At 40.8% G+C, this 12,712-nt stretch overlaps 1 protein-coding gene across 1 annotated transcript in view; it reads right to left on the minus strand.

Moving 5' to 3' along the window:
- The window catches only part of LOC107296607 (pre-mRNA-splicing factor SYF1-like), a gene marked incomplete at its 3' end in the record, with an annotated part of 29,959 nt that extends 26,050 nt beyond the window's left edge, over positions 1-3,909 (minus strand). Inside the window, exon 1 of the mRNA XM_015825952.1 lies at positions 3,799-3,909. Within this exon, the coding sequence (XP_015681438.1) occupies positions 3,799-3,909 (111 nt within the window). The remainder of the gene's footprint in view (positions 1-3,798) is intronic.
- Positions 3,910-12,712: the final 8,803 nt, after the last annotated feature.

Here is a 12,712-nt window from a genome sequence, read left to right on the forward strand (position 1 = left end):
TCTGGGAGCTGAGGGAAAGACAGCCTTACACAAGTATGGTTCGGATACTGGGTTCACCCATTTCTTCTCTTATCGCTTTAGCAAATGGCTTGCTAACTGCTTTTTGTGTATTAAGAACTTTCAGAATGACAAGTTTCATCATACCAGGTAATTTTTCTTCAACCCTTAGCAAAAGAAGTTTCATATAAACTTTTTTTTTTTAAAAAAAAAATCTAAAATAAACAGCAAAAGGGAGATTAGAACATTGATTTTGGAAAGTTCTAAATGGGGTCAGATGGATTGGTAATAAGATTTTGAAACTAATTATAAGACTCCTTCCCGTGAGTTGTTTAAAATCCTATTAAAAATGTATGAAGATTTTGAATTTAACTGTAAGAAATCTTCCTGTGGGAAAATTTTGCAGATTAGAGAAAAACATGATTAAAGGAGACTTTGAAGGCTGGACACTAGCAGCAACTAGAATGAACTAAAGATTATAATTAAAGAAGAGACTCACTAATACAGAATAGAGAAAAGTAATTCAATTTTGGAAGAATTTGAGGATATTTCCAAACAATGCATTCAGAAATTTCTCTTTAGATGGTCTGCTACCATAAAAATGGGCTTAAAAGAGGAGGTAGAAGAGAATACAACTCAAAATCATGTTTTAGATTTGAATTTAAAAATGACAAATTACAAGAATGATATGGAAAAATATGTTACATTGGATTTACAAATAAAACTGGCAGATATCTTAATAACTAAAAGAACATAAAAATAATAAATCAGAAAAGTGACTTGGATAACTTTCTTATCCTGGATTTACAAAAGAGTTGTGTTACACTGTTGAAGGAGTTCTGAAGTTATCAGCTTTTGGGATACTATTGGGATACAGGTAATAAGCTCCAAGATTTTTAAAAACAAAAAGAAGGAATATAAAAATTGGTTCATTTGATCAAGGTTAAAATATATATGCTTTTTTAAGCAGCATTAATGGGTTTTTCTTGACTAGGACTGAATGATGAGGCTTTAAACATTTGTTTATAGATATAAGATATGGGAAGAAAGATGCTTTATTGAAATGTTAGAAAAGATGACAAATTACTGGAATTGTTTATATTTGCCTTGATAGAGGGAAAAGTAATTTCTTTATATTAAAAAATAAGAAAATAAGAAACAAGAAAATAAATCCAGCTGCTATGACTCAATTTCCAGACAACTGTACCTGGATGACTGAGAATCTTCATCAACATATTGTCACATATTTTGGGGAGGAAACCGTGAGATTGGTGTGGGAGGTGTTGGTACATTTCAATGATTCCCTGCCTAACTAACTTGCTTTGACTGAGGAAGCTGCTTGGATGAACCACAAAACATCTTAAACCAACAAGAAAATAAGCCATGATTCAATTTCCAGACAAGTCTACCTGGATGACTGGATAATTTGCATCTATTTCTTTATATAGCTTTTTTCTTTATATTTTTTCCCTTTCTTCCTTTTCTCTGCACTTTTTAATTTTCTTTTTTTATCTTTTTCTTAATTTGCATTAAATTTTCTATCTTTGTATTTTTAAACTTTAATAAAAATTATTATAGAAAGTCTGTTAAGTGCAGATCAATATATAGCTAGACTCTGATCACTTTATTGTCTTTCCACAATGCTGATATTTTATTCTCAGTAAAAAAAAAAGTGCCATCTGCTCTTAAGAAACAGCTCAGTTAAGATTACTGTACTCTTTGCTGAGCAAACACCTTAGCTTGCTTCTAGTAGATATTACTGAGAAGATATTAAACATATTGCTGATTTGTTCAGTGCTCTGAAGGATTATAGGCAATTAATGTAGATGATTCAGAGTCATATATAGTGGAACAGCATGCTTCGCTTCAAAAGGTAGAGTTAATTGATCGGTTGGCTGAGTAAATCTAAAAGTGATTTGCATATACAGTATGTTCACCAGATTTTCCTTCCTAGCATTGTTTAAAACTGGTCACCTAAATCAACACTTACCCAGCATTACAGTTGGGAAAGACACCTTAGAGCCTGAACTGCATATGGATGTGAGCTCCACTCAAACACCATTAGATGCCCAATGTATATTTATTGCAGAAAAACTGTTGTTCCTAAGGAATTGAAGAGGGCAAAAGGACTGAAACAACCAAGCTTTGGGCAATTAAAGTTTCTTCTATTCCTTTCCTGTCAAGATTTGACTTCAATTACTGTAAATGTTGAAAATATAGGAAACTGGAAAAGTCCCATATCACCCAATTAATGTAGATTTCTCTACAACCAAGTACACACATGGAGGGATGTGCCCATGGCTCTGTCCTAGGCCCCGCGTCTTTCAACATTTTCATCAGTGATTTGGATGATGGTATTGGGAAAACTCTTACGAAATTTGCAAATACTACAATATTGGAAGGAGTAGACAATGCCTTAGAAGAAAGAGAGAAGTGTCAAAAAGATATAAACAATCATGAACAATGAACTGAAATGAACAGAATGGAACTGAACAAGGATAAAGTATGATGTTCTGCAACTGAGGAGGAAAAGTGCAAAACACAAATGTGTACAGTATGGGAAAGAGCTGATTTATGGGTAGGCTGGAGAGACATTGCTTGGAATTGGAAAAAGGTAGTCATTCCCCTTTGTCTTATGTGATCCTTCTTGAAAAATTGCTCTCTGGCAGGGCAGTTAAAAGTTTTTGGAACCAATGAAAGCTTTTAGGAAATCCAGTTGGAATAGGAAGGGATCTGTGAGGGATGCATGTATATATTCTATAAGCAGCTTTCTGCTGGGAAAGCAACATTTGATTCCTGCACTGAAAAGGCCAAAAATAGCTCCTTCCAGTTCTGTGATTTTGTGTATGAATGTTTGGTAGCCTTATTTTGGGATGGAAGCTATGAAAATTTCCCAGGGAAAAATATGACACATTTAGAAATAATTATTCTAAATTAAAATAAAGATACTAGGCATTTTCCAAATTTCCCTGAAAAGAAATATGACACATTTAGAAATATTTATTTTAAGTCAAAATGGAGATACTATGCACTTTCCAACTAGGGGGAGCATAGAAAACAGATAACTGGGTTGTCTGTTTTCCTCTCCAAATGCTGCCTGTTGATGGCAACTTTGAGCCTCTTCTTCCTTGAAATTTCAATCAAGATTGTGATTGGATAGCAGACTCTACTGGAAGAGACATAACCACCCTCATTAACTGCAGAAATTACATTCTGGTATTTTTCAGCTATGCCTCCTTCACAGTTACTTCCTGGATTTGTTTTCACATTTTTAATTTAAAATGCTGTAACTAAAAAGATGGCCTCAGAGAAAAGCCAAGGGTATGTAGGTGTCAATCAGTATTCCCAGAAGAAATCTATCTGCATGGATGACATAAATAGACAATTAGCTCTGGAAGATTAAATTAGTGGTAATGAAGTCATACATATTGAAAGAGGACCATGAAAACCAGTATTCTATTTGCAGGGAATGCTGATGAACAGGATGGAAATTCTGGAGGCAACTGGGAACGCGGAGTAGGAAGAAGAAGGATAGAAAAGCAGCAGTTGAGAATCAGCTCAACTGGAGATATCCAGGGCTTCCAGACCGAGACTCATGATGCGTCTTCCCCCCCCCCCCAAAAGATTTCAAATAACCATTTCAGCCTTCATCCGAATCCTGCTCTTTTGAATTCTGCTCATGGCCTTGATACGTGGCACTTGTTCTCCCTCAAAGCCCAACCCTAACACTGACCAGCCTCTGGTCCCAGAGCAATGGGAGAACTGGACAGACTCAAATCCTTGCGCAAGCGTCAACCTTACCCTGCTTGATGAATCGGATGCTGGTGAGGTTGCTTCCTCTGGAGCAGGATCTGACATTGAGTCTGGTTCCTTTTTGTCCTCCTCTTCAGGTTTGGCTTCTACTGTTGTCATTGTGAGGAACCCTTCTTGCAAATTACTGTTCAAAATGGGCTCCTTCCCTACCAATGAAGCTCCTTTGCTCTGGCGTTGATTGTGTGGGATGTCTCAGCACATGGACTTTGCCTGCCCTCTGACTGCCCTGATCCTGCTTTAGTGATTTATACCGAGTGGCAGCACTAAGCCCCCTCCTTGGCTCAAGACCACACCCCCAGAACGATCCCACTCTCTGCACAGGGATCAAAATTCATATTTAATAAACACAGGCATCCAATCTGCTCTGTCCATCAGGTCCTGATAATCTGCATAAAGATTATCCTGAATAATTGTGATATTCTTTATTAGGGACTGTGGATCTATGTGCAGGAGGATGCATATCTCTGGGCATAGTTGCGTCATATTACAAAAGGAGTACTCTTGATTTGTAACACTTCCAAATCTTATTTTGTCTTGGTCCTGTCCTGATCCTAAGAGAGTCTGAAGGCATTCCTTGGTGGGAGATCCAATACCTTTGGTTCCCAAGTGAGAAAATTCCATTGCCCTGCTTTTGGGGGCTTGTTTGTTTGGCTAGCAGCTGTAAGATCTGGCCCTCAAGCTGACTTAAACAATCTTTGGCTGTACCGCTAGGTACCAAGTCTTATGATTCCATAATAAAGGGCTATGTTTGTAAAGCAAAGATAAAATTGCCAACTTCCCTAAAGTGTAAAAAGCCACTGCCAACTTTTGTTTTGATATTTGGCCTGGTCTGTTAACAAATCTTTGGCACAATCATAGCAGGAAGAAAGTAATTGGCCTGGATTAGTTGGGTGGCAATCAAACAGACTCCTATTCTCACTTGGTAATTGCTTATCAGCAATCTGAACATGAACAGGTCACTTCCTTCTTCCCAAGCTTACCCACCTTCTCTTTCTCCTACGCATCTCTATTATATATTAATTAAATTAAATTAAATTAAATTAATTTAAATTTTTCACTGGAAATACAGTAGGCCAGCAACACTGGTGTTGCTCTGTCAGATTTAAAGCCAGAGCATCTTCTGAAACACAAACTTCCTTGTCTTAGCCAGTAGAACCATTTTATATTTCCTGCCTTTCCTTAGTGGTGGTGGGTGGGTGGGATATGGGGATAAATAAATCTAGAGGAAGAAATTTGTAGAACCAGCCCTGTACATTGCAGACCAAAAACCAGCATCAGGGGGGAAAAAAAACCAGCAAAGCAGGTGAAGTACATGCCCATTGGGTAAAGTAACTAAATGTTGATTTTAAATTGTCTTCCGTGATCTTTAGATGTTGGTGACTATGAGAATTAGGGAAGATCTATAGCAGCTTTTCCCAATCTGGTGTCCTCTAGATATGTTCTAGTCCAGACCGAGGAACAATGAATGGTCTATGGTGGGAAAACAAAGACAAGGACAGAGGAATAGAACAGAGGAGACTAGAGTTTTCTGCTGCTGTTGTGTGAAGAAGTACTGGTGAGTGTCAAAAGTCGATTTGCTCAGTTGGTTGGCTCTGGAGGTCAGCAAGTGGCAGTTAACCTTGAGGGCAGGGAGATGCCAGAAGATTAATACAGCTTTGCAAGCTCAGAAATGGGACCTGTTACTGCCTCTAAATTAAAGTGGAGACATATTGCAACATAGGCAACATGCCCAGTCAATCTTGGCATCAGAGCCCAGGGCAGGTTTCCATAACTGGGATGGGGAGCGGTGTGTGTGTGTGTTAACCCTAATGGCAAACCTATCCAGGGAGAGTGATCAGGATTAGGTTCCACTGAGATACCACAGGCAGATTTAGAGGATGGAAAGCCCAGAAACCTCTGGGGAGGTGCACCATTACTTACAGAGAACAATCCCTTGGGGGTCCTGGTGCTGGCATAGCGGATGCTGCTGTCATAGTCTCCAAGAAAGGAACTGGGAAGAGCCTGGTAAGGGCGGCCAGGCATGGAGAGGGCCCTGAATGAATATAGGAACAACTTCCGTGGACACTTTGCATTTCCAAAGCTGCTTTTCTTCTTCATCACCTAGGGAAAGGAAAGCCAATGTGGAGGGGTGGTTAGAGCACTGCTGGCTGAGTGAGGAGACCCTGCCAGGAAGATTCAGGCTCAAGTCCCTGCCCAGCTAGAACTCTATTGGGATAATTTTGAACAAAATCTGCCTTGAAGGCAAAATTGGAGCTAGTGTTCTGGCAGAGAAATGCAAAGGGCAAAGAAAGAAAAGAAGAAATGGAGGGAGGGAGGGAGGGAGGGAGGGAGGGAGGAAGGAAGGAAGGAAGGAAGGAAGGAAGGAGGGAGGGAGGGAGGGAAGGAAGGAAGGAAGGAAGGAAGGAAGGAAGGAAGGAAGGAAGGAGGGAAGGGAAGGGAAGGGAAAGAAGGAAGGGGAATCAAAATGTCAGCTGTGAAAATAGAATTGATGAGGGTTGATACCTGCTTACCTTACCTCTCCCCTTGACAACCTATCTACCTCCCGCTCTTTCTCCAGTTAGAAAGACCTCTCCCTCTTCCAAATTGTCAGAGATGCCATCTTATGATTCTGCCATTGTGACCACTAATGATAAAGAATAGGCTTTGAAATACAGCTCTTGCTTTCTGCTCCCTGGTAAAGCACCTGCAGCAGTTGGTAGCCAAATCTCAGAATATAATCCAAGTGGAGTGACTCTGGAGTTGCTTCTTCCGTGAAAAGCTTTCTACCAGATCAGATGTGGCCTCACTTGATGGCAGATGATCTGACTCTGAAGTGACGGCCTCAAAAAAAAAACATGGTTGAGTAGAGACAGATCAGGATTAAGAACACTGCTCAGTCCTTCCACGCTTCTTTCTAATGCCGATCTCCTTGTCCTGGATATTGTTTCAGGGGATGAGCCCAATGCACCTGACAAGTCTGGGTCATCCCTGGGAAACTGCAATATGTAAATCTTCCTCTCTGAGGCCAACTGGTTCCTTGTGCACTATCTGCAACGTGCTCAACCCTTTCCTCTCTTTCAGTATCTGCTACAGATGGCGGATAAGTCATTGCGCCAACCGAAAGGACCTATCAAATTTGGCCCTTCTCCTTAAGCCAAGCACAGAAAGTCCCACTCCAAGCCCACAGTTAACGTGATCTGCTCCCTTACCTGAGATACTCCTGACATCCACTTCCTGTAGAGGAGCTTTCTTCTGAAACTCCTGCTTTCTGCTCTTTTGTACGTGCTCTGACTCCTTTCTTTTACACTAGCAGGAAACCAGGGCCCCTTGGAGTTTTGTGGGCCTTGGAGCCTTGTTAGCACAAGCTGGTTTTGGCCTTTCCCAAAACAAGTTTCTATGACTCCTGACTTCCTTGGGGAGAGGCGGTAAGAAAGAGAGACAATTGCAATTACATTATACTATGAAAAGTAGCACCTGTTTTAAGTGTAAGTGCTCAGTCACTTTTGCTTCTTTTGCTTCTTTTTTGGGGGAGGTGAGGGAGCATTAGAAGTAAGCTATGAAGGATCTAAAATCTCCCAATCTCTGCAACAAAGAAAAAGTCAGTAGAAAAAGACTGGCTTTGCCTTGAGGGGAGCAAAGTGTGAGTGCATTGCAACATTGGGGGGGAAGACTTGGTTTGGCATTAGAGGAGTTAATCCGAAGGGGTTGTGAAAAAGTCTGAGAAGAGAGAATGGAAACCCAAAAGCGGAACCAGATTAGCAAATGTTCAGATATTTGCTTTTTTTAAGTATCTACCACTATTAGCATAAATTCAACAGTGTTCTAGTGCTCATGTTCTGCTTGCTTGCAATATGTCTTATATTTTATACAGGTTTGCCCGATTGTGTCCATAACCACCTTGCAGAATGACACAAAAGAGGGAGGCATCTTCACAGAGATTTCAACATGGGAGTCAGATGGGTCCACGGATGCCTGACTGCTTACCCCATCTTTGTTGGCTTCCTCGGGACAGGAACGGCGACCCTGTGATCTCAACATTCTTCTTGATGTGTGTGCGAGATGATCCCAACAGGTTGTCCTTCCTTCTCTTGGCACCAAGCAAGACTTGGGCCTTTCAACTGGTTTCTTACCGATAATGAAAACTTTGACTAAATCGACAGGCACGACTCCAGAGCTGCTTTCCTGCAAAGTCCACGCAGAAGGTTCCTTCACCCAGGAGCAATGCCCAGGCATACAGAAGCCCACTTCAGAAGAGCAGAACAAATGGACAGTTGCCTTTAAAAGTGATTCTGAGGAAAATGGGGGCTGCTTTTTCTGTCTTCGCATGCTGTAATTATAGGGGCAGAAAGGCTTTAGGGCAACTGCCACACTTGTAGGTGTTAACACTCTGTTCCATTTGAGCGTTCAGCTCAAGAATCAGTTTTGTGGTAGCCCCTTTTGTAAGTTCTAAGTTAAAGTGCAAATTTTGAGTGCCAGGGAATGTCTCACAAACAGTTGGCATGTGTGTTAAAAGGGACTTCGGGACAAATAGTGCTTAATACTACCCATTTCACCTTTTCCTATTGAATGGATTTTCTGTGAGAATTTAGCTCTTCCACAGAGGCATCCTTCTCTGTTCCAAGTACAGCAGAGTAGCTAAAAACTCTAGGGCTAAACGCTCTAATTCAGGTAATTCCCAGCAATTCGACTCACATCTTCCACAAAGTATCTACAACTTTGCAGTGATGTGCAATGCCTCAGGTTAGTTCCATTTAAAAAATGGTATTAGCGGCTGGCCATTTTACTGCAGTGCGACCCCAACATTTTGATTCATTTAACAATTTAATAAAATAAATAGCAGCAGTTTTATTCTTCTGAGAGAAGCAAGAGGTCTAATTGTTGAAGCAGCCCTAAATGATAAGATCCATTCAACTTTCTTCAGACATTTGGCTTAAACCAAATGGTGTCCAGTTAGAAAAATACACAGAGGGTAGAACTATCAATGGCTGGTTACCAGTCACAATTGTCACATATTGCTCCGATATCTGAGGGAATGGGTATGCAATGCTAGTTGCTGGGCTTGTGATTGGGAGGTTTCTCAAGGGAACTGGTTGATCACAACAGAGAGCAGGAGACTGAACTACACAGCTCTATGGTCTGATGTTAGAGTTGCTCTTATGATTAAAAATATCCATTATTAGTGAGCAATGCTAAGATAGTTTTATCCAAAGTATTTTCAGTAAGTGCCTAGAGCAGGGCTAGGCAACCTTGGCTCTTTTATGACTCGTGGACGTCAACTCCCAGAATTCCTGAGCCAGCCTGGGAGTTGACGTCCACGAGTCATAAAAGAGCCAAGGTTGCCTACCCCTGGCCTAGAGGTTTAATGATTATTTCAAATGAATGTGTGCATAGTGCCTAATTATATACAACATTTTTATAGATTTTTTTCCCAGGACATCAGGAGTGGGAACAGACATGTTCCTTGCTCTCTATGCAGTTAGTATTTATTCAGTGGTCACCCCCAATCTACTTCATTCCTTTGTATTCTATGTAGATGCAGAAATCAGGTGTACGTCTTAGAAACAGGACCAACCTGTGGAAATCCTATTTACCAATGAATGTTACCATCTGGCTATTCTTGGCTGCAGCTTCTCATCAAGTTTGCTGCAATGTAATAGTATGTTGCGGTCAAGCTCTGGGAAATCCAATTTTCATAATTCCCATGACGGCTGGGACTTATGGGAACTGAAGTCTAAAACCAGCAGAGGACAATAGATTGGGGAAGCATGTTGCTGATGAAACTAACTCAGTTGCCTGCGTTATAGGTCTGTCCTACAGATAAACTCTTTTGCATTTACGATTTCTGTAGGTACATACTTACTAAAACAAAATAAGTATGTTTAGATTATTTTATTATTTTTATGTTTGGCCTTCAGTAACTGTATGCTCTGAATGCAACAGAAGAAATATCTCATTGATTCAGACACATAGGCCAAGGGTAGTACATGGAGTAAAATCTAGGAAAGAGGTTAAAAACTAATTTCCTCCCATTTAACAGACTCAGCATGCAATCTTTTTAAAGTAGCTTAGTTCCCTTTCTGTAACATTAGAAACTCTAACATTCACAACTGAAGACTATAAAGTATTTTGATAATATTTGCCAAAAAATACCCTGCCTGTAAGTGCTGTGTTCAACTGACATTTTCTGCCCCTTCTCGTTTAAGCCACTGCAATATTAATTTAAAAGGGGGTCATCAAGCAGGGCTTAGATCACCTGCTATAGCCTACTTAAAGGTAGTTAAACAAGTGGTATACCCATTATACTGCTTCCTACATAAAAAAGATAGAAGTGTTATTACTCGTTGGATCTCAACTTTTCTCCAGCACCAGTAGGCTTAGAATAGATTGGTTCAAGTGGGGTTGCTGGATCTTGTCCAGTAATTAGGGAATGAGGTTTAAAAGCTCAATCCATCCTATAAACAGATGGGATAAGGGTTGCTTGCTAAATTTACAATGGCACTAGGAGCTAATTGCGTAACTCACAAAGGTCTTCCAGCTACTCTATGCTTGCATCTGTGGGAGGTTTCAAGAAGCATAGCCAGGGCTACAGAGCCTCACTACTACTATAAGACAGTGAAATTCACCTGTGTTTTTCTGCCAGTTTTTCATTTGGAAGAGAATTTCTTTTAGAAATGTTTTCAAAGGAGCGGAGTATTTCAGAAAAGGATTTAAAGAAAGTATTTCTGTACTTATTTAGGGACAAAGTGGGAAGGATATTGTGCCAATGTTTCTTGGTGCTAGAATCTTCCCTGTAGCTGTCTGGTCTTGGTTAATCATCTAGATTTCTTCCTACTGAACTTTTCCACAGCGATATTAAAACCACTAGCAAAGGGAGTTCAGCTCTTGAAAAATTGTTTGACTCTTTTCTTTTCTTTGCAAAATGTCAGAGAAATTGCCCACTATCAAGAGATTTGAAACTGTGTGCCCAGCTCTACTGTGTAAGTTTTTCCCTGCAGCGGAGGATGAAATGACAGGAGGAAATGGAACCAAATTAAAATGGAAAAGGCATTGTTCCAAAAATATACTGCAAAATTGTGTGGGATTGATCATTGAAGCGCTTTTTCAACAAATGACTCCCATTTCTCCCAGAACAAAGCCTGGAGGGATTGGACTACCACTACCACCAGCCCAAACTATCCTACTGATAATCAGGTTATGAAAATGTTTATCTCTCCTGCCCTAGAGCAGGGGTGTCAAACTCAATTTCACTGAGGGCCGCATCAACATTGCGGTTGCCCTTGGGGGGCCGGGTGGGTGTGGCCAGAGTGGGTGCAGCCTACTGGGTGGGCGAGAATGGAGTGGGTGTGGCCTAATGGGTGGGTGTGGCCAGTTCTACATCATTCGTGTCAAGGGTGACTGTGGGGGCATGGGCAGGAGTGGGACAGATCTGAGAGTCTCTGGATGAAGGGGGTGGGACTGGGGCAAGTGCCAAGGCATGGTCCACCGGGACAAGTGCCAAGATGGCCACCACAAAATTGTACATTGGCTCCCGGCTGGCCTGGGCCAGGGCCAAGGCAGCGGGGGCCGTTCCCTCACTGTTTCCAGGATGGCTTCACGGACCACATGAAACCACTTTGCGGGCCGCATCCGGCCCCCGGGCCTTGTGTTTGACATGTCTGCCCTAGAGCAAAGTTTATCAAATTGTATCATATGGAACCTAAATGGGGTTCTGTGAGAGACTAAGAACCAAAAGAAAAGAGGGAAAAAGTTCACTTTAAATGCAACCATTCTCCATCACTAGAATTTTTCCTCTTGCTCAGGGGTTCTTAGAACTTTCTTTTAAACTGGTTCTGTGGCCTTAAAAGTTTGAAATTCCCAGCTCCAGACAGCATTCCTCTCTAGCATTGTATATAACTTATGGCTTATATACAGGCAATCAAGGAAAAATATACCTTCATCTACAAAAGATGCTGCAAGTGCACAAATGAAAACCTATAAACTTGTTCAAAGGACTTAAACCAGCTCGTTGGGAAACAAATATCTTCAAGCATTTCCATTTTGCTTTTCACAGTCATTTTCTTTTACCAAGCCAGAAGGAGAACTGGAAAGTATATCTGGCTCCTGCCCTAGAAGCTTTCGGCAATTTAGGTACATAAGTCATTCTAAAGCCATTTATACCACAGCTCTTTCCTTGCTGCTCTCCTAGGCAGCAAAGGCATCTAGATGGGGACTATCAAAGAAGCATTTAGCACCAATTTTTCCCTCTGTCTGTCTCTCTCACATATCCCCCTCTTCCAACCCACTATCCAGCTCAACACAGCTGCTTCACAGTAATTATCCAAATGGAAAGTAAATGCAATTAATTCCCTAGCAGGAGTCGGGACTTAAAGCTTTACACAGGCAGATTGTGCGGGGGTGTCCCCCCCAAAAAAACTGCAGCAGGACATCATATAAAAATGGCTTATAGGTTACTGAGATCTCAACCCCTTTCATCACACAAGAGTTTGCCAGGTGGAAGTACACAAAAGCTATATTATGTACTTCTGAATCTTAAAAAAATGAAGCCTAATCACAACACATAGGAAAAAAAAGCAGAATCCAACTAGCATGAATGGGAAATTGATTCACACACTAAGTCAGACAATAGCTTCTAACAGTCAATACATCAGCCACATTGTAGCCCATCCCAGGTCATTAACGTTGCCATATAATGATGGATGCATTTGGAACATCTAGTATTCATGCATATAAGAATTAAAGAAGACCATGCTTCAACTTTCAGTTGCAAGCATTTATCACAAGGTTATATTGGTGTAAAAGTATAAAAGCAGAATAATGTGCCATCATCTTAAATACATTTGTGCGGTTATGCACTGTGTTCCTCACACTTTAGGTAGCACTGTCCCTTCATGCAATGGTTAGATATGGCCTGTACATTAAATAT

The sequence above is a fragment of the Protobothrops mucrosquamatus genome, unplaced genomic scaffold, assembly GCF_001527695.2.
Source record: "Protobothrops mucrosquamatus isolate PMUCROS unplaced genomic scaffold, P.Mucros_1.0 scaffold2892, whole genome shotgun sequence".
In the NCBI taxonomy this organism is placed as follows: Eukaryota; Metazoa; Chordata; class Lepidosauria; order Squamata; family Viperidae; genus Protobothrops; species Protobothrops mucrosquamatus.